The sequence below is a fragment of the Micropterus salmoides genome, unplaced genomic scaffold (assembly GCF_014851395.1).
Source record: "Micropterus salmoides isolate LMB-PRFRI ecotype aquatic unplaced genomic scaffold, ASM1485139v1 Ms_hic_scaffold_19, whole genome shotgun sequence".
NCBI lineage: Eukaryota > Metazoa > Chordata > Actinopteri > Centrarchiformes > Centrarchidae > Micropterus > Micropterus salmoides.
Genome location: NW_024041039.1, coordinates 19,683,339 through 19,710,137, shown reverse-complemented (window position 1 = coordinate 19,710,137; position 26,799 = coordinate 19,683,339). Strand labels below are relative to the sequence as shown.

General features: G+C 43.2%; 1 protein-coding gene across 1 annotated transcript in view; it reads right to left on the bottom strand.

Moving 5' to 3' along the window:
- Positions 1–26,799, bottom strand: part of LOC119910150 (latent-transforming growth factor beta-binding protein 2-like) — an 81,743-nt gene that overhangs the window by 28,170 nt on the left and 26,774 nt on the right. The window contains exons 4-14 of the mRNA XM_038728572.1: positions 23,753–24,018; positions 22,581–22,757; positions 19,475–19,681; positions 17,088–17,371; positions 15,811–15,913; positions 7,367–7,441; positions 3,474–3,596; positions 3,197–3,361; positions 1,381–1,710; positions 521–540; positions 237–273 (exon numbers count right to left, since the gene is read on the bottom strand). Of these exons, the coding sequence (XP_038584500.1) occupies positions 237–273; positions 521–540; positions 1,381–1,710; positions 3,197–3,361; positions 3,474–3,596; positions 7,367–7,441; positions 15,811–15,913; positions 17,088–17,371; positions 19,475–19,681; positions 22,581–22,757; positions 23,753–24,018 (1,787 nt within the window). The remainder of the gene's footprint in view (positions 1–236; positions 274–520; positions 541–1,380; positions 1,711–3,196; positions 3,362–3,473; positions 3,597–7,366; positions 7,442–15,810; positions 15,914–17,087; positions 17,372–19,474; positions 19,682–22,580; positions 22,758–23,752; positions 24,019–26,799) is intronic.

Here is a 26,799-nt window from a genome sequence, read left to right as displayed (position 1 = left end):
TTAATGTCAATGTTTTCACTGGCGTGAGGGCAGAGCAGAGGAGGATTGAAACTTCTGCCGCTGTGCAGGACTGACTAACGTATACAAAACACACTCAAGTGTGTGTGCCTGAAACTACTGTTGGCCCTCAAGCTTACAGATGCTAAATCAAACCACAAGAGCCATTACACAACAGCATTGAGACACTTGTGAACAACTACCGTTGTTCTGTATGAGTAAATCCAAGAGAAAAATACCTGGATATTTCAGTGGTGAGTCTGTCACAACAGCTGGCTAGAAAACAAGCAAAATATTACTTGTCAAAGATTTTGGTTACATTTCATCACAATATTCATGTTCATACATTATGTCTGCTTTTGTCGTCATAGTCAGTGCTAATTAGGTGTATGTATCTACTAAAATGTGGTATGAAGTTATATAATCATAACAACCCCTCCAGCTGAGATAGCTAGAGCATATCGTTCTAAGATAAACATTTCAAAAGTATGTGCCAAGAGGCTGACAGGGAGGGAGAACTTACCGGACTCAGAATTTCCACGTCTGCCACGAGACAGAAAGAAGAGGAAAAGTTTATCAGTAGCAAACGTTGACATGATGTTCGCATTAACAAGTACCTTTACTGACTACACACAACATACACAACAACCCATGTTCTCCATAGGCACTTGACTTGCAGCTTTGGAGGTCTTTATTTCTAATAAAACAAAGCTTATGGCATATTTATCCTGTAAGCCAGACAAAAAAAGTTGTATCAGAAAAGTATTGAAGACTACTGGCCCAAGAAAAATGCGAAGAGAGACAAGGAAATAGATATATCTGATAATGAAGACATAAATCCCTAAATATTTACAGAATTGTCTCCTCACATAAATCAAGATGTCGTAGCTTTGCCAATAAAGAATCTCGCAAGCATTAAATCAGCAAGATACATTTACAGAAAAGCCTGAGGATTTAGATGTATGGCAAATGTGGATTACTTATTGTGTGCTGCTGTGCTCAGAGGGGTGTCTCTTGGATGGATGGGGGACATGAGCACTGCCACAGAATATGTTCGATGTTGGACTAAGCATTTATTTACAGAGATCAAAACATCCTGTTGATGTTTAGATACTCACGAAAAAAAAGCTAATCCATTTGCATCCTGTAGAAAAGAAAAACCTATTGTGCATCGCTCAGCTGGCCTGCGCTGTTTATGCCATGGGTTGTGGTAAAAATATGCAAGTGGTTAAGTGAAGACCATGTTTGGATAACTCCAAGGCCTAAGTGCATAATATGTACAGAACATTCAGCAGCGGCAACTATTCATCTCTTTACCATTCAGAGTAAACATTTACCAACCCTTAAAGTCAACTTGGCAGGGATTTAATGTTTTATTCTCACCTTCCGGCTCCTTCGGTGTCTCTCTGGCTGGGTGAGAGGGATGGAGAGGCTGTTGTGGAGTCAGAGTGTATCGGGGTGCTTCTGGTGTCTCAGGATACTCAGGGTATTGGGGTGTCTCAGGGTACTCAGGGTATTGGGGTACTTGGGGCCCACTAGGCAGCGGCAGTGAGGGCTGGGAGGATGGAAGCTGAGGGTAAGTGGGGCTCTGCTCCTCCCATGACATTCCTGTGCTCTGCAGGTCATCTTCCCCCAGCTGTCTGAGAGAAATCTGCACATCAGAGCGCGAGTAGGTATATCCATGACCAGCTGGGCAGATCTCCTTGAAATGGTCTGCAGGGTAGGCAATACACATAGCAGCAAACAATGAGCCGTAGAAAACATCACGTCCCACTCCTGGGCTCCTTAAGCTAACATAAAATGCAGCCAACGTGTAATCGTAGCTCATATTTCTGTCTGATGCTCATAGAAATACCATAAGCCATCCGTGTAATACTGTTACATTGCACGTGCTGCGCTTTACTGTGTGCCTGAAATGAAGGGGTCCAGTTTCGGCTATTGCTGCTGAACTAGCTAGCTGGCCGGCCAGTGACAGCTGTCACAGATCGCTACCAAGGAGGGGGTTTGGAAAGACTGGGAGATATGTGCACACTCAAACAGACACAGCCATGCCAGTCAAGGAAGTAGAGGATCGTCTAATACTGACTGACCTTTGAACTCTTTGGTGTAGAGGTGTGTGAGTGAGAGGCTAATGGAGGATTGGCTGGCTAGATAATAGGAGGGAGACTGCACCTCTTTGTGCCGGAGCCCAACAAACCTCAGCAATGGTGAATCCATTACAAGTAAGAAGCACTGTGTCCCCTACATGACCTGAAACCAGCAACTCTACGCCAAAAGAGTCTGGAATAGAGATACGAGTAATGACTGATATGTGGTCGCTGTAAATGCTTGTGTAAATGCAGGAAACGTGGATATGATAGGCTACTGAATGATGAATTTAAAGTGGAGGGAAATGGGGCTATATATGATCAGGAGCCACATCAGAGGAAGCGGAGCAAATACAGAATGAAAGTCAACAGGCTCCTGTTACCAAGTCACAAGTGATGGGCCTGGCTGCGTTGCTCAGAACATGGCTCTAACAGCTTGTCAGGCCATACAAAAGCCAGCGTCCGAGAAAATCTATGTCAGTTCTGGCTGAGCAGCACCATGGAGGTCTGTGTCTGTGATATCTGATCTATGACAATCCCCATGAATCACTGGCCAGTACAGACACTCCATAAAACCGGCCTGTTTCTCTCAGAGACTTTGAAGATTAGATCGGTATGAAAAAAAAAAAAGAAAAGATGACAACTACTTCCCATGTTTCACTTGGCCAAGCTATTTATTTCTGCTGTGAAGCTTTGCCGGTCTATTAGTGGGGTTTCTCTCTGAGGACTGGAGTGATAACACAAAACTGACTCCCACTATTATGTAGCCTCCAAAATATGAAAACTGTTAGGTTTTTGATCCTTTTCCACTCCAAACACATTTGGTTATTTTGAACTGCTTTACAAGTCTGGCAAAGAGCAGAATGGTGACTGAGTGGTAAATATTCTTTGTCTGTGCTTTCACTAACATTGCTAGCCCTTGCAAAAGATTACATGTGACACTTTATATCTGCAAAAGTGTTTATCTGAGCAAATCGTTTTTCAGCAAATACAGTAAAACCAGAAATGGAAGGTGGGCGAAGATAAGCCTTGAATTTAAACAGAGTGTGAGTAGCAGAGGAGAATTTAGGACACACGCAGCAGCAGTACAGGGTAACTTTTGGTTGCTGTACCTGATCCCGGCAAAGGACAGCGATCACACCCGGGGCCCCAGGCCTTGCCCACTCGGCTGCAGCAGCAGATCTGCTTGGTGATGTGTTGAGCAAGGGGCAGAGAGCATGAGCCCGCTGACACAGATCGGTAGCAGAATGCCCTCTGGTCAGACACAGCCTTGTCCGCTGGGGAGAGAAGTCGATACACCCATCACATTACAATGCAATACACGAGAAAATGGCCACAACTCTTAATTTTGAGTTAAAGAAAATTCAAAGAAAAAGCAACAATACTTACAGACACAGTGGCTCCTAGCAGGGTCTAACATGAAGCCTGGTTTACACGTGCACCTGTAGCTTCCTTTAGTGTTGAGACACTCAGCATTCTTACAGATCCCAGGCAACAGGCACTCGTTGATGTCTGTGAAATATGCGGTATGTCAGGCATGGAGTATCTAGTACATTGTGATTATGGAAATATCACAAAGTTGTGTTCTTTTCTTCTGACAAGGATTTGTTTTGGACTCCCAATGAACTCCTCAAACAAGTCTGGGGCAAGTATTGATATCAGATTTGGTGTGCTGCATTTCTCATTGTGTATACACATCTTTCATGCTTGCAGACAAGCAGAGATGATGTAAGGCTTTGGAAATAATTTTACACCTTGAAACGTGACAAAATATTGCAATGGATCGTGTAGTCAAAACCACCAGCTGCTGGGTGGCGATGAAATGTGGAAACGTTCAGGTTTCACAATTGTATGAAAGCTAGGAAGAGTAATGAGGGAAACGCGCACAAAACATTTGACCACTGTAAACCAGAATGCACTCACTCATTATCCTTCTGACTGCAAGATATTATAAGCTCTCAGGGCTGTGTTAACCTTGACTTTGAAATCTGGACAGTCAAGCAGATGCAGAAGAAATAGAAGAATGTTTAAGATTATTATCCTCCTCAACATGTTTCCTTTACAGTGTCCAATAAGGTCACTGCATCCTTAGCTTACGTCAATGAGTGCAAGTCATAAAGTGTTTTTTTCCCTCCGTTTGGCGTGAACTTTGTGCTAGAGTGATACAGTGGCCAGTGGAGTTTAGCTCCAATAGTTCCTGAGCCACTAAGCCAAATAGAGGCAAGCTAGCCAGTTAATGCGCCAGCCAGGAGCATAAGGGGACATATTTCAGGTGCTTAGTCATGTGATCACATTGGGAGCAGGCAAAGTTTGTTGTTCTACCATGTAAAACAAAGAATACATCATTAGGTCTTTTCCCATTGCTTTGACGACTGGAACCCGACAGCCTGCCACCACAGATTTTCCCAATTCTAATTAATCTGCTCATGTTTTGTTGTTTTGCTTCCTGCTGGAAAAAGTGAGGTTATAAGGGATTGGGGCTGATACATTCTGTGGACTGAAGCAAATCCAGGGAATGCCTCAATGTTCTTTTTGGTGTTTGTTGTTGTTTCTTCTTTTCTATCTCTGTTTCCCATTTGTCTTTGCACTTTTCCCTTAGGTGGAAGTAGTTCTACAGCTAAAGCTGGCCTTATAATGATAAAGCCTCCAGCCTCAATATTAGGACAATGTAAACAAGCCTGTGCCAAAGCAACCTGTTTGGATGAGTAAGGATGAGGCACATACTATGAAGACAATGAAGCAGACTACAGATGTCATGCCTGCCTGTCCTGATATTCACGCTCTAAAGAGCTAGGAACAGCAATATTCTGCATGTAGGTACTGTGGGGTTTAGTTTAAGCAGCATGATATCTGGTCAGAGTTCAGGTCAGTGTTGGGCTCAGCCTTCATCACATGGGGTCTTTAATCCATGGTTCGGTTGAGTCCCAGATTAGTGCTATTGTTACAGTCTGCTGGTGGGTTGATCGGGATTGAAACTGACTTCCATGACAACCTGTCATGACCAGCACTAATCACAACTTCTATTTTGAATGTATGCTTGGTTTCCCTCATTGACAAATAGTCCATTTGGTAAGAACTCACACGTGACCCTCAACAGCTTTTATCATAGTTGTTTTTATTGCCTAATGACACATATTGATGACTGCAATACACCCAAAAAGTTTTCAAACTCTGCTTTAAGTGTCAACCAGTCTGCTATGACCTTACTTGACCTTGACCACTGTTACCTTCTGGAAAAAAAAAGATTCACATAAACACCTGCAGAATCATTTATGTACACTGTAAAGGAAATTGGTGGCCTTACTCTCGCAATATGTATTGGCTGTTATGGCTGAAGGGAGTACCTTATGACTACTTTGGACGTTTCAAACCAGACATAACTTATGGGGCCAAAAATGCCTCCATTTAAAAACTGTGAATAGAGGGAATGAACATTCTCAAAATACAGCCAAAGCATCCATTACTGGGAAAGGTATGTTTTCATAGGCAAAGTCCTACTGTAAAAAGAATATATCAGGGTCTCAACCTGCTGACCCAGGCACTATCCCACATGATAAATATCCAAAGTCAGTGTTAAAAAATTATTAAGATTGTGTGCAGCTTTTATTAAGTTGATCCAAAATGTACGACTTCCATCAACTGTTCTTTGAAGTGGTGTATGAGCAATATGACCTGTTCCCAGCACCAGTTTACCACCCACAACACTGCACATGCATCCATGTGTGCCTTTCATCTAACAAGAACAGTTACAAATGGCCAATTCTGAGGAGCAGCTTCTGAAGATAAGGAGTTGTCTCTGAAGTCAGAGAGCAGCGTATGACTCTGATGGGGCATCTTATCTAATCGTATTGTGGACGTCACTGACCGCAAGGGTCAGTGTACAAAGAAAGCGCAGTAAATCATGGCTCAATATGGGACAAGCTTTGCTCTGTCCCAATAAAATACACTGCAAACAGCTCAGACTTTGAGTAACAGTTTGGCAAGCTAGACACCATCCTGATATTAATGACAGAACACCCCAAAAAGCAGGTTTTCGCGTCCTTGGCAGTTGTTTGCGAGATCCGAAATTAGAAATAATTTTTTGGGAATGGAGCAGCAGCTGAATGGGACAGAGACTTTAAAGCGCTCCAGTAAATATTGTGGGTAACTGTCAGCTTTGCTTTTTTGGAACTCCAAAAGTGAGCAACTGGAAGGGAGGAACATCTTGAAACAATCACAAAAGTAAAAGTATGAATAATAGAAAGATACATTTCCACCATTGTCAGCTCATTGACACACCATTGGAAAATAAGTGTGTCCGTGTCCACAGGTTTTTGTTGTATTAAACTATGTTTCCCAGCTCAAGCTCAACCTGAAAACATTAATAGGCCAAAAGTATTGCGCAGGTCAGAAAACATGTCGAACTTGCTGAACCAGTGGATGAGGCCTGTATTAGATGTAGTCAAAGCTGTCCATTGGACCGTTATGTTTTTGCACTCCATAGGCTTCAGTAAGCATTGCCCTTTGGATTATGACACCATTAATCAAGTCATTGACACAGCTCAAGTAGACTGTCAGAAAAGCTACATGTTGTTATTGAAAGTGTCAGCATCAGTTGCACTGTTCACAGATCAAGCAGTGCTTTTTCCTGTCTTTCAGCCAAGGCTTATTTGTTCATTCCAGTGCTATACTAACACCACCAACAAATATAAATAGTCTGAATTATCTAGTGGAAGACTGTCTACAGAGCTGACACTGTGGGTGGTTACTGCGTCATGAACTGAAAGCCAGCTGACAACTAAACACCTCTGGGAAGCTGCAATAGAAGAAAATACAGTGTATGATCAGGATCAACCTAAGTTTGTTTTTACAAACAGATGGCTGGGTGAGCTGGCAAACAGGTCTACAACTAAAGCTCCCTTCCACATACTCAGAGAGCCACATTTACCATAATAGCAGCCTGCTGTACCAGTCTCCTCTGAGAACCCCAAAGACCAATTAAAACAGCAGCCCTGGGTGTTTATTGGCTGCTGAACTCTGACCCTGGACCAAGGCTAATTGTAATCTTGACCTGGTTCCCATAGGGGCTAGATGTACAGCAAGGAATACTTTTATAGAGTCCATGTAAGCATGGAAGCATATGGGTAATACATTTTTACCACATCCATGCCGTTATATTTAATATAAGCTATGTTTTTGTTATGAGTAAGCTACATATTAAAATATGCACAGGGTTAAATCATGTGAATCATTCAGAAAATAGTGAACTACATACACATTCTTCAACATATTTAATAACTTACCTTGACAGTGTGTGAGATTCATCCTTTTAAAACCTTTGGAACATTCGACTTGTCCATTTGCAATCACTGCATATGCTGCAAACAGAAAGAGAATGCACAGCTTTAGAACAGCGAAATTACAGTGCCTGTGCCTCCCTGTCACAAAGCGCTGCATTCATCGCAGAGGGAGAAGAGGAGCGCAGTTTTAGGAGGGGACCATATAACTTACAGATGTGAGCATCTTGGCAAGAGGAAAAATGAGGGGACCCACAGTTCGGCCTCGGGGGACTCTAGAGTGAGTGTATGGAAATGGATCCCCATCAACCACATTTATAAGACAGCACTGCCATCCAGCAGAATGTAACGATAACACTCGACGTCATTTATAATCATATTGCCTATAACTCTCCTTAGCCCTTAGGGACAGGCGAGGAAGTGCTTACATCATAAATATGTTGAGGAATCCTACGTGACAGCCCTGACCTTTATAATCAAGCACAGTGCAAATCTATTTAAACAAAAGACTAATACTTTAACTGCACACGCTAGGAATTACAATTAATGTACGGCTCGTAGGAAGGTTTGGCCCAAAACTTCTTTTTGCTTTTTTTTGCCAAAGCAATAAAAATCATATGGCGTGTGCTTCAGGTGTGTACATTTGAGGTTCCCAGAAGTGCTGTAGTAAATAACACTGTGTGTCTGTTAATGCCCCACAGCGGCCATAGTGGCAGAGGCCTGAAAACATTACGTCATTACTCATTCGGCACCCAGTCAAGCCCCAGCAGCATGCTCCATTAAATGTATAGAGAGGTCAATGTGACTATCATATGGCAAAGAGAAAGTCTGTGTGTATCTGTGTGTTTGACAGGGAGGAAGAGATAGTGTGTATGATGTTCAATAGCTTTCCAAACAGAAACAGACTTTTGCTTCAAATAATGTTGAAAGTAGAAGATCCAACTTCTAGCTTCTTTGGAGCGAAAAATTTGGTGTTTGGGTGAGAAAAGCTCTAAGAATAATGACATGCTTTATAGCATGATGGAACTGTTTCTCACTGTTACAGTCTACTCACATTACAGTCATAAATCAGACAGCCTAAAGCAATGATGGTAGAACCTTGCTTTATATTGCTTCATAATCATGATAGCCATGACTCTGTTCTGCACTTTTAGCACATAAACACACTGGAAAAATGTTGTTTCTCCAAGATATAAAAAATATTTGAGGGCATATGCATAACAAGGTTTGCTATGTCTATGTCAGTTCAGGCAGGCTTTTCACATTCATGAAAATGAATAGGCATTTAACAACACACACATATATATATATATATATATATATAGGCATTTAACAACACACACACACATATATATCATGGTGGAATAAACCTTTGCCATCATTTTTACTTGCATCATCATCCTTTGAGAATAAACATGGAGAGAAATCATGGTATCCAAGATTTCCCACTCACAGAAAACAGGAACAAATGGCAGTGATGACAATCCTTGGTTTTCACTATGGCCAGAAAACACAATATTTTACCAAAGTACAGCATTGCTTTGAACTTGCTGCCACAGCGACGAGGGGTTGAAAACAGAGGTGACGCACTCAAGAAAATACGGTCATAGCCTTGCCAGCAAAGAAAACACATCTCTTCCCCTAGCAGAGTGTTCTGGGAAAGGAATAAAATTTGCACTGTGTTTGTGACCAAAGCTCCAGAAAACCATGGCTATCTGGACCATAAAAGACCACATCTCTATAACCCATCTATCCTCTTCAGCCACCTACGCCATTAGAAATTACAAGCAATAGCAAACACATACAATGAATCTCCAGTCTTGCTCAGCTATTTGTTTGCAAGCTCAGTCATTACTTTCCAATGTTAGTAAATGGAAGGATATGGGTTGAGGTTTCACAACAATATGTATTCTGTACATCCACTGTCAATACAAAACCCAGCAATCAGTCATGATTTTGTGTCATTTTCCCAGGAGTGACTGGAATGTGTGCCACATGGAGGCTTTCTGGGAACGCGCTCCTGGAAGCTGAGTTATGTTTTGGTCCTGCTGTGACCCAGTGGACCAGGCAGGGTCAATGTACCTGAGGGTTGACAAAACAGAAGTGGGTCAGAATGAAGGGGGCAACGGGAAAAGGGGGGAACTGTGTCAAAGCGACGCCCCTGTTCCTGTCTGCCCACCTCTTCATCTTCCTCCGCACCCTCCTAATCCCCCTTTCAAAGTTTCTGAGTAATGAGCTGTTGTGGTAGGGCGGTGGGCACACCCTCCTGCAGTGATGGGATCAGGGAAAGTCTGGTCTGAGTGACAGCAGTGCGCACATGCCAAGGGAAGCCCAGTGGGGGAGGTCCGGGTGTCTCAATAAAGCTTATTAGCAGGGAGGTGAGGACCTCGGCAGTCAGTAACAACTTCAACATGAATCTGAGAGGCAGCTCATTTCAAAACTCTGCTTGTCTTAAAATGCCTTCAGAGAAAAGACTGAGATGTTACAGTCTTGAGCAGCTTTAAAACTTGATGTAAAGTTGGTATATTTACACATATATCAGACACATTTACAGTATGTTCGTAAAACTTTATTTGCACATAGGATCTAATTTGGCACACTGTACTCAGTGTTTCCTCATGCACGTCCTGGAAATAAAAATGCTTGCTATCAGAGTTCAGTTCAGTAGATCTTTATTGTTCCCTAAGGGCAATTTGTTTGCAGTAAGGTTTAAAAACCAGCTGCTGAAACTGAGTAGAGTTTGACAACGTCCCTCGTAAACACCAGTTGCCTTCTGCAGGATGCATTTACTATAAAATACAGACAGTATTGATTGTTGCATTAATTAACAAATTTTGTAATGTTGGAGCAAGGTTGGGTAAATCCCTGTAGTTGAGGCTTGTGCGTGAATCCTGGGCTACTGTACCCGCAAATCAGAAACATGTCTTCTGAACATTCACCTCAAGAAAAGAAGAGAAGCACCAGGACTAAAAATCTGTGACAACTTGGCCATTTAATTTTCATTATTTTACAAAAAGAATTGCGGTATCATTCTCAGAGGATTTAATGATGTGTCCGTTCTCATGCTTGTTTCTACAGTCATTTGTGTAGAAACCACAGTAACACAGGCAGTGGCTTGCAAGAGAGAACTCAAGCTGCGCATCATTAGTGTCACCCTTGGCTACAAAGACTGTAGGGCCAGACTGGTCTGTATCCACTGAGGGTACAGACAGAAACTTCCAATTGTTGTCTATCCATTTAGCCCTCTTCAACAAAAGACTTTGTCACCCCTTACTAATTTATTGTCCGTCTCCATTCAGTTGTGTCGTGCATTCCACTGGCAACTGTTCAATAATATTTGCTCGAATTCCCTGACCTGAAAGTGTAATTCAAATTCCTTGGAGCTTCTTGATTGGCGGTGCTGTTCTAAATTAAATTTGAATAAATCCCTTAAGTCTCTTTTCAACATGAAAGTAAAATTTGCTTCATGCAGGGGCCTGCTGAGGGTATTCAAATGAAAGGACAGCTTATGCTAAATGAGAGAGAAAGTAAAGAGAGAAGGAGGCAGGAGGCTGAGAACGGAGGGAGTTTATAGTCAGATGAGTTCCTCAGCTGTACAGAAATCTTTAATTGCTAATTTGGTACAATCACTCTGCGGACCACCCGGCCTGAGGCCTGTTCTTCTAAGGCGATTGAGAGGTCTGGTCCATCAATCACGGGGCTCAGAGCCCTTCACCAGCTTCCCCAGAGACCTGCCTGGGAGGCAACCTCAGTGTTGGGCTTCTCCCTTTAACTGGCTGGAAAACCTGAGAACGCGTGGGAGACAGGACGGAGGAGGGATTGATGCCATCCACAGGACGGGAACAGGAGACAGTCTTTCCTTCTACTCCATTGGGGGCCACTCTATAGGAAAACAACCAATAGCAAAGCCAAGTCCTCCTTAGGACCCTTTCCAGCAATTTACTTTCTGACATGCCGCCATGGGACAAACTGGTGCCGCCAAGAGGAAACCAGGAGCAAACAGAGCTCTTTAATGACCATGGAGGGTTTCAGGTCTTTTGAGTCTAAGATGGGAAAGTCATCTCTTCTAGGCCTTTGCCTAGGCCTTGCCTTTGTCTTTTCAATGTTTTCTTGCTTTTATCTTGTATTGTTTTACCTTGAGATCCTCGGGCAGAGGTCTGTTGTCTGTTCCAGAGTCTTGGCTGAAAACTAAAGGGGACAGAGCGTTTGCTGTCAGGGCCCCGAGGCTCTGGAACAGCCTGCCCGAGGAAATCAGGTCGGCTGAGTCAGCGAACTCTTTTAAGTCCCTTCTTAAAACATACTTTTATAGGAGAGCCTTTCCCAATCTTATTTGACTTTATTTTATCCCTTTTATTTTATTCAATTTTTCTTATTTTATATTTATCTTAAACGTGTATTTTAGTCTTTTCAATGTTTTCTTGCTTTTATCTTGTATTGTTTTTGTATTGTTGTCTTTTGGGTATTATTGTCTTTACACTTGTTAAAGCACTTTGTAACTTGTTTTTGAAAAGTGCTCTACAAATAAAGATTATTATTATTATAAGTTATTTGTCTCCTTGGAACGAGCCACATTTGCCATTCTGGCACGGTCCATATCACATGCCCTGTAAATATGTGTCCCTGCTAGTGAAGCAAAGACTAATCAGTTAAGACACATGGGACTAATATCAACATCCTCCTGCTGATACAGACATAGACACAAATCTGACGTACAAGCTACGAGATATGTGCTCAATCATTAACAGCCTTAGCTGTGCATCTGTATCATATTGTCTCAACACTACCATCCCACAGTACATGTGAAGCAGCAACAAAAAGGCTTTGATGAAGAGATTATTTCATTTTTCCTGCAACATTAAATCTTTACTCAAAACATACTTTTCATTGTTTCTATTCACGAAAGTATGCATTTTACATCTCTGTTTGTAGTTTGACAATTCTGCTTAACGCCCTTGTCCAAGATGCTGATGGCAATGTGAGCCGCATCAAACACACATTTAAAACAGACCCACATTCCTCTATAATCTTCAATTCACTGTGGAATATTAACCACCTGGGCTAGTTCCAAAAGAAGGCATACCACAGTACATTCCCAATAAAAATGTGCTTAACTTAGCTTGTATCCAATTAAGAAATGCAACACAAACTTCATATCCATCTGCCTCCAACTGGGATTTATTCCGGGTAGTGGTTAGGACTGCACAGCCCTGATTAGCCACGCTGCTGCCTGGCTAATAGATTCCACCGTTCGAGTTGTGAAGGGATAATACTAAGTCAACATCAATGAATCAAATGCTGTCAAAGATATGTGACGTCTCTATCTAATCACCATGAGAAGCTGCTGTGGAGCTGTTCCAATGCATCTGTTCTCTCGCTGCCTATTTCTGAGGCAAAGTCACTGCATCTCTGGTTTGTGATGGTCATTAACAAGTGTTCATGTTTGATCACTGCTAATAAAAAGCAATAACCGCAGGCTTTGTCCCCTCGATGGATGTCATATTAAATGTCTAGGGAGTGGATGGGAGATTTGGGAGGGATGAGTTCATGTGGGAAGATCTGGAAGTCATGGAGCTCTGTGGGCCCCCTCCTTCTTTGCCTCATCTGACTTTATTGATCTAAACCTCATGAAGAATAGTGTCCTCATTACAGAGAGACACAGGGAGGGTGGGTGGGGGGAGCGAATCAGCTAGGCAACTCCCACAGACAGAGGTGGGACAGAGGGCGGGGCAAAGACAGCTCTAGGGCAGTGACATCGTGATGACCTTGATGACCTAGGGAGGCAAAGTTGGAGGAAGCCAAGGCTCCTGTGGGTGTGGTGGTTATTTTAGGCCCTGGGGATATCTGATCTGGCTCCCTGGGAAGCCTCCCAGCATTGCAAACGGGGAGAGTTACAGAGAGGGAAGCTGCCCAGCAATGACAGATGGGGAGACAAACGGCTTGTGGAATTCCATTTGTTGTGAAAGTCACAGTGAGGGAGGGGCTGCCAGCACAACAATACAGTGTCATGCCAACACTATAGAATATGTCTGACTGGGGCCTTCAGTTGATTTAGGTAAACTCAGATTACTTTACTGATAGAAATGTATCTTTAACTCATCCCCAGAGTTGCATGAACAACACTGTCCTGGCTCTTTGCTTTTCAAGGATAAACCTCATCTCAGTTTCTGCCATGTGCCTCTTATAGGACTTGTGCACCCAAATTGCCTTCTGCCCGACTCACCTACTCTCATTACTCAGTTGACTCAACAAGTTAGTGGTTAGCACTCGGATGAGGACACGTTTTGACCACCTTTACAGTCTTTGTCAGAAACTACAATCCTGGACTGAACCAGTTTGAAATTCACAGAGTGCAGTGCAGGTTTTTTTTTTAACCCAATCACATCATCAGAACCAGGGGGATGGAACTGACTACAGCCTGTTCTGGTTGATCTGAATGTCATTACCACCCAGGAATCCTCAGCATGTGACTGTTAAAGGCACTGGCTCCTAAAGGCTTGGGCTCCCACTGAGATGGGACACGCTGGCATTCACGCCTCCATAACGTCAGCCCTCCTGCATATACACACACATAATCTCCTCCTGTATTGCCACAACAGTGACATAAAGTCCTTGGTGTATAATAATAAATAATATCCAGCTATATAATGTCGTCAGTTGTGTTGAAATGCATACATTTTCACAGACTTCACAAAGAGACACAACCAGACTGCAACAACAGCAACATATTATGAGTCTATATTATTTGTATAAAGCAATGTGCTGTTGATAAGTTTATACAGAACAATTCACATCGAGTGAGGCTGATGCAAATACTGACAATGATGTGGAGGCAAAATGGGCCTAGAATAGGATAAGAGTTTGCAACAGAACTGTTTGTTGTGGTCATTTTGGCATCATCTATAAATGTAATAAAATAAATGAAATAGTAATTCTTGCTCTAAGTCAACAGTACATTTTGTAACCAGCTATAAACTGACCAATAGTAGCATTACAACCCTAAATACAAACTGGGCTTTCATGACATCATTATCACATACTCAACAAGAGACACAGGAGGCTCTTATAAAGCTACAGTATGTGACTTTTCCCCACAGTGCAAAATGACAACTGACCCATTCACTATGAAATAAAAAGAACAGCAACAGCTGTTGTCTCCAGGTTGTATATCATTCCTGTCAAACACGTAAGAAAGCATACGTCTCAGCCAGTAGGGGAAGAATGCAGCTGAAAGCGCTAGCCAAGTGTCTAAACTGAGAACAGGAGAATTCAAAGCATTTCTTTTATTAAAGCTCCCTCCAAGACTTCTGGGACATAGTACATGACTTCATTTTGACTTAATTTTTCCTCTATTTCATTCACTCTATCCCCTGCCTGCGTGTGACCTAGGACCCGGGCCTACAGTATGCTGCCCCCCAAAACATCCACAAAAATGAGCGAATGGGATAGTCACTCCACTTCTCCCTCAAACTTCAAAGGAGGGAGCAGAGAGAAACATCTGGGAGCCAAAAGAGATCATGCCGGGGACTGAGGAAGAGCGAGAATCTGGCCAAGGGAGATAGAGAGTTTGAGAGAAAAGAATGGATCAGCATCGATGATAGATGGAGGAGACAGAGAGGGATAATGTCTGCTTCTGATTAAGGTCTGGTCAGACATTACCCAGGGTACGAGGACTTTGACAGCATACTGACATCTCCGAGCATGGCCGTAGTATGTTTGCATGTAAGAGCGCCAGGAATAAAGACTGTCCCCAGATGCCACCAAAGTTGCCATGAGGCCTAAATAACACACAGAACTGTCAGGCCCAGTGAAAGTCTCCATCCACAGTGAAGGTTGTCACCACCCACCCTGCTTGCCAGTGTACAACCACCCTGCTGCTGTTTCTCAAACCTACCGCAGCTCTGGTTAGGAAGCAGCTGAATTGCGGCTGCTCATTTCCTCACTCTTTCGAGGCCACGTTGGCTCAGTTTGCCCGCAGGGTGGGTGGCACTCCTGCCAGGCTCTCATCTTCATGCTAAATGTGTTTTCATTGCTTCATGGTTTTTATGGAAGTGAAAACAGCTTCATTTTTACAACAGGATGTATGTGTAGGTCACACAGTTGAGGAGTTAGGGAATCTAATGAGTCTAATGAAGACTGCTATTTGCTAATCAACATCAGTCATCAGCATTGTTATCAATACTGCGATAAATGCTGTAAAAACCCATTCAAAACCATAAACAACTGCTTCTATGGAATACAACATATAACACTGACTAAACACAGCTGCATTTTGCTGTTTTGAAACGATGTGAATAACAGTACAAGAATACCAAGAGATCAACATAGCACAACAGAAAATAATACCAACAGAATTAGACCAGATTAGAGATGGATTAGATTTAAGTATGTAATGGAACAGAGCGGAACAAAAAATTGCTCAGATCTGATGGCTTTAGTCAGGAGGGGCTTACCTGGTTTGGTTGGACACTTTTGGCACTTGTTTAGACCCCAGGAGGCGCCCACACTTCCACAGCAATCATCCTGTTTGGTTAGGCCTGGCAGAGGCTTTCCACACTACAACAACACACATCTGTGTTAAATCTAAGGAATGAGTTTTGAGAATGCGTGTTACATGTTTGTGCATGCATGCTTCTTTGCGTGCAAATGTGTGTGCGTTGGCAAGGGCAGAATTTGTCGAAGGGTGCGTGTATACCTATCTGCAAGGACAGGGAGAACCAGACACATCTGAGACTGGTTAGATGAAGGAGGACATAAACACTGAGTCTCAGAAATAACTATGCATCTCCTGGCATGCCTCATTTAAGAACTTGGCTAATTGTGAAGAGAGATTCCTATCAGACCTTACTTATTGGATGTTTGGCCAATAGGGATTTATGAAACTAAAGAGAGGCAACAGAAATTACATTCTTCTGGAGAACACCACACTGGCATACTGGCAGGAAAGGGAAGGAAAACTACAGGCTAAAGCTTTTGTTCTCTCCTAGTTTGGGGCAAATCTATCTGAAAAATCACTGTGACTGGAGGGTTTATTTTCAAGGTCTCTGTGAAACCAAAGTATGGAGTTCAGCACAAACAAACTTGTTCAAGAAATATTTCTGGCAAAAACAACTCTGCTGCAGATCGTTTTGTTGTCGCAACTGCAAACCTAAAGGCTAAGAGTCAACCATAACTCCTTATCACAGCCAAGCAAACAGATGCAGTGTTGAGCCTCGGATAAATCAAGCTCACGCACTGCCACTTACAGTACGTCGTTCCCTGTCCTAACTTCTTTTTCTCTTCAATATGACTGTTGTGTCATCCGTACATTATCCTGGTCATGCTAAGTATAGTAGATTTGCAGTATGTGCCATACTGTATCCATATAGACCATGAAAGTCTTCCCTTTTGAGCCACAAAGAGGAGCACATGGGCTGAATTTCAAGCTTAACCTTGGTCCTCTGAACACATCCTAACTCATAACATGCCTATGTTGGGGGGGCTGGTGGAACATGAGATGACCAGTGCGGTCAGAGCTCATAAATCCTGGACATGACATAAATCATAGCCACAGGCACACTTCCTGTTTGAGAAAGCAGGTATCAGAGACGGTGATGGGATCAGAACAAAATGGTAAAACAACACTCTCTCCCACTAGTTTCAACCCCTGCGATAGGCTAGGATTGGCCAGGTGGCTTACATCAGCTAGTGTTGACAGCGTACAGTGTGTTTTAATGACTTAACACAATACCTGTCCATCGACTGTTTCCTGAAAGCATCTTCCTACATGTCCATTCTGACGGCTGTGCGGCCTGGCTTGGCCATGGCCATTCCCACTGGCATGTGGGTGCCTGCTGTTATGATCATTGGTGGTTTCATGTCCATTCCCAGGCTGGGAGCGCTGCTGGACAGAGTGAGCCCCCTCTGTGGTGGCCGGTCTCTGCCCAGGCTGGACCCGAGCTACTTGGTGGATGTGGACTTCGGCCTCTGGGGGGTGATGAATGTGGACGTTCACCAAGGATGGGTGGAGTGACACTGGAAAAGGACAGACCCACAGTTTATACAATATAGTGGATAGTTTATAGTTTCAAATTTTTTGAATAATGCAAGTGGAAGCATCCTCAACCAAGGGATAAAATTTGTATATACATACTGCAGTTTGCGAGCTATCAGCTAACATCCTGCACAAACTTAACACCACACCACACACTTAGCTTACTTCATCACAAAGTTATGAGATCTACATGGGGAATTCCCGGCAGAAAAGACACAATTAAGATACTACAAAATAACAACAACAACACAAAGAGTTTCAGATTCTCTGGTTTAAATCAAATCATCTTAAAGACCAAAAACAGATTTGTTGAGGAGTTGAGAAGATGTTGCAATGTAGAGAATGCGCTCTTTTGTCCTTCTGACAGAGAGGAAGCATCTATCTTCAGGGAGTGCCAGGGTTTTTTCCCAGAATCCTGACCCACTCTCATAAATCATAGTCTTACAGACAGACAGCAGGGAGAGTCCAAGGAGAAGAAGTGGACCTTATCAAGAGCCCTGGACATGAAACTGTCTCTGTACGTATATAAAGCATATGGACAGGAAGGTTCATTTCTTTGTTTTGTCATGACAATACAGACATTGGACTCATGCCATAATTATGATTATTCATAAAATTTAATTCAAAATAGGAGGATGAACGATTTCTCAGTGGAATTTAAATGATCTAAGACAAGGCTTCTGCTTCTACTTACCGTTAAACAGAGCGAGATGCTGAGCCAGATGCAAGGAGAAAATAAAAAATGATATCAGAGCAGAGATGTAAAGTGAGCACATCTTTCACTTTTATATTCTTTCTTATAACTTCATGATCATGCCTTGCTATGTTTCTAATATCCACTTCTGTTTGATAAAAGCAGCATTGTGCGAACAGTATGAGGACCTCCACTGAGTCATCCATTACTAGTTCTGCTCAAAATAGAGTCTGACCTCCACTGCTGTCCAACACAGGCAGAGAGTAAACAGTGTTCACAATCAAGGAGTAGACTTGTATTTAAAAAGGTGTGTGTGACCCGATCTTTAAAGTAAAATTTGGCACATTTTATGTGGATATCCAATCAGGTTTGTTGGTAAATGCAGTATATTAAAGTCCTAAATATTAGAGTCCTCAGCATATGTTATATTGACAGAGACATCTAAGTAGTTCTTCCTGCATCCAGCACCGTCGTTTGATGTGACAGTGACATAGTTGGAGGCAAGGAAGAACTACAGGCTACTTCAGCTTGGAATTCTAGCTTCTTCGTCTAGGTGGCCAGGAGTTGCACTCTAGATGCCGCGAAGTTGGACAAATGTTTTAATAAGCACGTAAAGCCAAAGATGGTGGTTATCCTGCCCCTCCCACTAGAAAGCCAATTGTCTACATATTTCTGTCTACATTGTCTACATAACATATTTCAGCCAATTGTGTGGTTCCACTAACGTAAGGGTCTGTTTTTCGTGGTAGTAGTGATGTATGTGTAGTAGAAGTATAACCAGTTGGGAAAAACGCTTTTTAAACCTTATTTTGGGTTGTCATTTTTTCAGCGATTTTTATTAGATTTTACTGGTGATTCTATACATGTTTTTATGTCCCGGTGAGTGAAAGTGCAGTTCTGGATCCGTTAACAGTGTGACAGCTGTAGTAATATACAGCTTATCGCACTACTGTCTGTGTCTCATTAAATCATACACACAGAATTGTCCAACTTATATCTGTGGACACGTTTCTACGGTGTTTGTATGCGCAAAATACAGCGTTATCAACTGGTATTGCTAACATTGGCTAGAAGAGTCCATCTCGGTTTTCTGACCTAAATCTGTTGTTGTACTAGAACGCAGTCAACTGACGTCATTCCCGACTACCAAGGTTATCAGATCCCACCACGAACATATCAGGAGCTCACGTGCAATGCATCCTGGTACATGTAGGCACTGCTGACAAGGCTCCGTTATCAGGAGAACTTTGCTTTCTTGATCAATACAGAACACAGTGACAAAATTATTTACCATTGACACTGAATGGACATCCAAATAAAAAGTGCCAAATTTTCTCTGTAAAAGAGGTCAGTGGAAAGGCAGCATTTTTTCACAGTGCTGGGGGATCACCTTGCTGATTGGACAGTGGGAGAGTGTACATGGAGTGGGAGGGAGATTTTGGTCTCTGGTGGCTGGCATCCTTGTGGCTGTGAGGAGTAGGTCTGGCAGGAGGCGGAACTGGCAGGTGGCAAAACTTCCCTGTTGAGTTTGATGGACACCAGCACAGGTCTCTGCCAATGCATTTGCCTCCATTAAGACAGGGTATCTGACAGAAGACTGCAGGGAGGAAGAAGAGAGAAAGAATGTGTCAAAGGTAAAGAGAAAAAGATGAGGAAGTTATTAGAAGTGAGATATTTGTTAGCATATATAACATGTCACATTTAATTGCACAGATTTATGCAACTTCATACACAAAGATCTGGTAATAACAAACAGAGGGGGTAGTCCTAATAGGAAGGGCATGTGCTGAGGCTTCATGTGGACAGGCTTTGTTTGCAAATGGTTAGTGATGGTCATGCTGTTCTCTACTTTGGCACTACCAGGCACCTCATTCCGCATTTACAAAGTTTCCATGTGCCAAGGACGTTTTCCTGAGGGCAGAGCCATGGCACTGCCCCTCATGCTCCACCTCCTTCATTGGCATGTTTTGCCTCACATTAGTAATTACATACTCCTGTGCAGGGTGATGATTGGTGATTCATCCTGTAATAATTCAGAGAAAATAACGAGTGTGGATATCTGTATAGAACACTTGTTTGTATGGCTTTCCCCAACTATCATATTATGTACAAAATTTCAAAGGAGGGCAACTGACTGTTAACCGTGTAAGTAAATTGAATCCCAGAACGTGCTCAGTCTGATTTATGGTTTGCAATTTACCCTGGGGAGAGAAAGAGAGGAAAGTCCTGCACTGGCCAGATGGTGCTTGACAGTACTGCTTTCACAGCCCTTTTGGTCTTATCTTTTGGGATAACGGATGGGTGCCAGCCCAGCACCATACATACCTGAGTCTGCTCTCATCTACAGGTTAGCTCTGACCTGACCTCATCTAACTCAAAACATCAAAGACTATCAAATGAAAAAAATCCATCCAACCATGACGAATAAGAAAAAACATTTGGGGGCAGAAAGGATGAAAAAGCAAAGCACTGCACTTTTCCGGCTCAGCAGTACCACACACCACAAAAATGAGGACTGCTTTACAAGACAGTTTGAGATACAGATGGCCCACATACTATGAGATGAAAGACGAAAGTGGATGCTAGTGATGGAAACATGCTGTGAGCTGCATGCTCTCTGTCTCATCGAGACAGACAGTAACACACTAACAGGGTGCAAACAGGGAACAGAGAGACGCTGGACAGTCTTGATGGCATGTAGGGAATGAGCTTCCCGTCACATTGCATTTACAACAGAAAGACTGGAGGAGGAAGAGGAGGAAGAGAGGGAGGGATGAAATCAGAATAGAAGAGTAACAGGGAATGAAAGGTATTAGGAGAGGAGATTGTGAATAGAATAGATTGAAAACAGAAACTACAGTAATGGAGAGAAAGAGGAAAAAGAGGTGGAAAGACAGACGGAGAGACTGAGAAAGGTCCAGTGGAGGTGTCCCCGCACACAGGAAGGCCTGCTGTGATTAGACATGCTAGTTAAATTATCAGCTCAAAGAGGCTATTAAATCCTCTCAATGTGGGATGCAGGTCTGCACTGGTCTGTGTCAGGCCAATCCCACACGGCATGGGGCAGGAACTATTCTTAGACAACAACCTACTGTCGACTCTGCACACCACACTCCCTGTCTGACTATCTGTCTGTCCATTTAACAACACACATACGCACACGCTTCTCACTCAATAAAGACTTCTACACAATCTAATATCAGGCTTTAAAGTAAGTGTTGTACACAGGGTGCGTATCAAGGGAGCCTGTTGTAATTATCCAGCCAGATTTTACTGCACCGTGTAAGGAGCATAACAACAGCATGAGACAACTGTCTGCTGTCCACTTGACATTCCTCGACGAACACGCACACTCAAGCAATAACAGGATGCAAGCCTAAATAGAAAGCAATCTCTTTTTAGCACACTTTTACAACACACGCTTTTACATAATGAAGGGGACTTTTAAAGAATTAAAAATGGGGCATAAAAACAAACCCCTCCTCAGGATAAAGCGGAGGTGCCAGGAATGTAATCTTGTGGAAGGCCTCTGGCAGGACGCTGAAGTGTTTGGAATATCTAGACCATGTTCCAAAGCCCCATTAATGGGCACATAAATCTGCAACATCATCCTGTTTATATATTCATAAGTCAGCTTGGTCCACCCCAAAGAGCCTTGTGTACTTAGGTTAAGGTTGGTTGCATGTTTAGGTTGTATGTCTGTTTGAGTTTGTATGTGAGTTGTATGTGTATGTGTGGTACATGCACCCTCTAATCCACAAGTAGTAATTGGTCTGAGCCTAAGCTAGACCCTTAAAACTGTTGAGAAAACTAAGAAACATGCGGGGGTACGACTCTCCCCTTGGAATTGACCGCCCCCCACCCTTCCCATGGACACTCCTGTGTGAATTTGGAGCAAAGCCCCCCGGATAAATGAAAGGTTTAATGTAATCCCTATAAAATCCTGTTCATGCTGCTACTCTTTCTCTCTTTCTGCCTCTTCTCTTTCTTTCGCTCCTGCTCTCCCAGGGAGCATGTTAAATGGTTAACGGTGGGGCCAACCGCGAGGTGTAAACCGCAAAAAATGGGGCTAAGTGTTGGGAGCGTGGGACCACCGGCTCCACGTGTGTGTGCGCAAGGGACGATTAGCCTCCTTTTACAGAGCCCGCTTTTAATCTGGTATACCCTCGTCTCTGACGCTTTCCCTGTCTCTTTTTCTCTTTGGCAGTGAGAGTTTTTAGCGCAGTTCTCAGCTTTCATCTCCACCACTCTGCCTCCTGTCTGAGCTTGGTATTCAGAACAGACAGCATGCCACTGGAAACCCATTTTGTGAAAGCTTACCCCATAAAAAAAGGAATGAGAAAGTAGGATGGAGACACGGGGGAAATGTGTGAGAATCGAAAAGTAAGCAAGAGAGACAATAAGAGAGAGGGGAAGAGAAGTGAAAAGAAGAAGAAAGGATGACAAGCAGACAAGAAGGGTAAATGATAATCAGAGGGCCCGGAGTTGTCACTCACAGAGTCGGAAGCCCTGGTTCTTTGGCTGCTGCTGCTGGTGCGAGTTCTCGCTGTAGACTGTGGTGATGTCCCCCTTCTCACAGTTGTTGTAGCAGCGCCCACCACTGCACACCCTGTGGCACCGCATGGGCGTGAAGACGATCTTGATGCGGTCCAGGTTGGAGGTGAGGTTGGCCCCTGGAAAACACACACACACCTGGGTGAGAAGGAGCAGCAGCAGCAGCAGAGTCAGGCTGGAGACGAGCTGCATCCTTCCTCCTTCAGCCTCACTGTGACACACTCCCCATCTGGGCAAAGGGAGTTTTATAAGTGTGCGAGGGTGTGTGCTGACGGCTGGCCAGTGGCACGCTGCAGCTGAATGAGCGATGTGCCACAGGCCAGTAAATGAGGGAGTGAATACTATTAGGTATCGGGCTAGCCTCCAAGCCCTTTATCTTTCGGAGAAGGTGTTTTGGATGTGTGTATGTGTGAAGGAGACAAAGAGAGTGTGAGTGCAAGTGAATGTTGTGTAATGGTGGGAAGCTGTTCAACAGCCGTTGCTCTGGTACAGGGCTAAAAAACAAGGGAAGCTTCAACAGCAGACAGCTGTGTATGCTGCATAGTGGATCAGAGGATGAAGTAGTGAGGGGAGAATAAAAATTAGGAAAGACGAGATCACATTTCTTTTTGTTGTGGGTAGAGGCGCCAAGGTTCAGTGCCTGTCATGTCAGAGAGGTGACAGTGCAGATTCCCAAAGATATCAAGCATGTAGCTGTGCACACACACTAGAACACACACGCTGCCCATACTCCTCTCCAGGTGATTGTGGACCAGCAGAGCACACACACACACACGCTCACACACTGTGTGCAGCTTTGATATTAAACGTCTGTCTGGTCTGATGAGGACCACATAGGGGGTGGGGTGGGTAGCCATTGGGAGAAGGGAAGTGCAGCCTGGGAAGCAGCCATTTTTTTTTCTTGTGGCTAATGTTCCAGTTAACGATGACACCATACATGTGTATTTATGTATCCCAGCCTGTGTGAATAGATCCAGAATGGCCTGTGTTTGTTTTGATGTGGATAGGGAGAGTGGAAATGTTAAATATGCACATAAGGTGAGAAGAGATCAGTAAAGTTTTATGATATTCATTTCACAGTGTGGAATAGATATTTAAATGTATTAGTTCTTACCTGCTGGTAATAATGCATTGTTGAACTGTCCGTGTAGCTGGCTGTCGCTGGTAGGCTTGTGAGTGTTAAAGGAGTGCACAATACTATGCCCATTTCTGTGTCCGTGCCAGTTTCTGTGCTCATTGCCATATCCGTCAGTGTAGCCATTGCCACTGGGTAGAGCGTTGGATGTTATAGGTCCAGAGGATGATGGATAACGTTTCACAGTGCGTGAGGTCCCAGTCTGCTGAGAGGAGGAGTCAGGGGGTCCCCGTCTCACTTGGGTCCTGTCAATCACATCACAAGACCATAAACATATGACCTCAGACAAACGCTAATGTCCCACACTTACATACACTCACAAAGATACACCCATCAGCAACGTATGTGCATCACCGTGAAATCTGTTTAAACGTGGTCACTGTGTGCAACAGAAAATAATATTCCTAAGAGAAAAACAGGCTGTCTTAGGTCATTGCTTTGCTTAATTGATTTTATAGATGAGACACAATGATTTGGAAATAATTAGTTTGAATTAAATTAATAAAACCATATCATTTTTAAGCACATAGGGTTTCTCAACTAACATCTGCTGTAAGTCAGCCATGACCCTCACTGATTAATGAAAGATTCAGTTTGACAGTAAAGACATTTCACAAGAGAAGATTTTTCATCACTGATTAACAAAAAAATAAATTATCAGGCAACCAAAGGGAAATAAACCCAAAGGTCCTTTGTGTGTGAGTGGCAGGTCTGTTTTCCTCAGAGGAAAGTGTGTGATTAGACACATTAGATCTTTCCATCAGGACTACAAAACCTTTCCATCACCCATTGTGTCTGCTTGACTAGATTATGAACTCCCTGTTCCGTCTGACTGTGGCCAACCAGGGAGCAACATCCTGAGTGTTGCACCGGACTGGAGGAAGTATTAAAACTAGGGTCGAAGAACAAAGCTCGACCAGGGCTGCAAAGGGCACGTTTTTCACCGGTGAGCATTTGATTTGGGTCAATTACTGAGCCTGTGTTGCATGACCTGGAAGCTGAGCTCATGTGAGCGACCTGGGGGAGGCGCGTGCCTCTCAGACAGACAGGCGGACGGGCCTACCTTTGCTCTGGGAGTCTAAGAAAGCTTGAGTGCTGAGATTCAGCCCTGCAAAAAACATCTGGCTCCCACTGATCTGCCCTGACAGACAGTCAGCAGAGCAAGACAAAGATGAACCATGCCGGGTAGATCAGAAGAACAGTTCTACAAAGCACACCTGTAGCCCTGTAAGGTAATTGGGGCTGTAATGAAACCCTAAAAGAGGTTATAAACCATGCATTAACATTTATTACAAGTGGTTTTTAGCCATACACTACATATTTACAAATTGACCCACAGACACACAAAGGTAATCAGGCAAATAAACACATATGTGTACACACACTCGCATACACAAACACACAATCACACACACGCTACAGCTAGCACAGCTGGTAGATGTAGCACAAGCCCATGCATGTCTCTTTATTCACAGAGTACAAAACCACATTCCCGCTGCCAATGGGATAAGGACACTAAATGAGAAGGGGAAAAGGGAGACAAACATTTGATAATGGTCTCTCACGTCATCTTTTCGAAAGACGACAGGCAGCACCTATAGCTGACAGCTGCTGACCCAGATCCTGACTCTCGAGTGCGGGTCCTGGGAATAGGATGTGACACAGGGAAACAAGGGGTGCCAGTGTCAAGGTGGTAAGGACTTATAGGAGGTGGTTAAACCACTGCTCACTCCAAATTATGATGTTTTTTTCCATAGCTAACAGTGACACCTGGCCTGCATGCATCCTGCCTCACTTCCTAGGCTTAGCCAGATGTTGCTCCTTCTGTCTCTCTCCCTTTCAATGGCAAAGTGACTTCCTCCCAGCATGAGCTCACCGCTGCCCTCTCTGCCTGCAGATCTGGGGGGCCCGCGAGGGCAAGAACAACTTAAACTGAACGTTTGATGTCATCATTAGGAACTTCAAGGCGATCCAAGGAGGAACCATTGCCCCGCCTTGTTCTGGGTGACTTGAAAGCAATTTTGAAGACCTCTGCCAAGATTACATGGAACATGGTTTGAACAGACAGATGGAAAAAATGTTTTGGGTATCAAATGGTGGCCATAAAGTTTTAAATAAGTCACTGATGGTGATGATAAGAAAGCTGCTGAATGAGTATATGGTACAACAACATGAGAAATGAGTAAATAAAAGGATTGGAAAAATATACTTAATTTATAAAACATGTCTTTCGTAAAAGTACTAACTGCTAACTGAAAGCTTATATATTAAGAAGTTGTAAGTTGAGTGGTCTTCAATATTAGTATGTTATGATCAGATTCAGTTCCCCTAAGCCCTATGAAATTTTTTTTAGCTCCCATAAGCTTATTATTTTGGAATTTATAACCTGCAACTTTACTTTTTTGGTTCACTTTCACAGTTCTCGTCAGCATTGTCGGTGAAAAAGCTTTGACCAGCACCAAACAGCAGACAGACAAAGTTGTGGTTTTAGGGACACTCACCTGCTGTAACTATTTCTTGACAAATACCAGTTTAATACACCCAGTACTTTAGTGCTGTGTTTTGGGCTGCAGCACTAACTGTCTAGAAACCTCACTACGACAATAAAACTCTGAGGAGTCACTGCTCCAGGCCGATGTTTGCCAAGAAATAGGTATGGCATGAAATTCCTGCTAAAGACAGAAAACAAGATACATATTAATTAGTGAGCTGTAGATGTGTTGGTAGGCATATTTTTTAACTTTGGTGAATTCCAGGCTGGCCTTTTCCCTCTGCCTCGATTCTTTATTATAAACTAAGGTAATTGCCAGCTGGCTCTAAATCCATACATAACAATCGCCAAATAAAAAGCATTATGGACATGCATGATGTTGAAATTATGAAGCCAAATCATAGTTTATTATTTAGACACTTTGATTACATTAGGGAGATTTACTTGCAAACAGTTTGAGGCTTGACTGGGTTTAGTACGTGACATGTCTTCATGTTCAGAACATTTGCTCAATAATTAACCCTAACCCTAAACC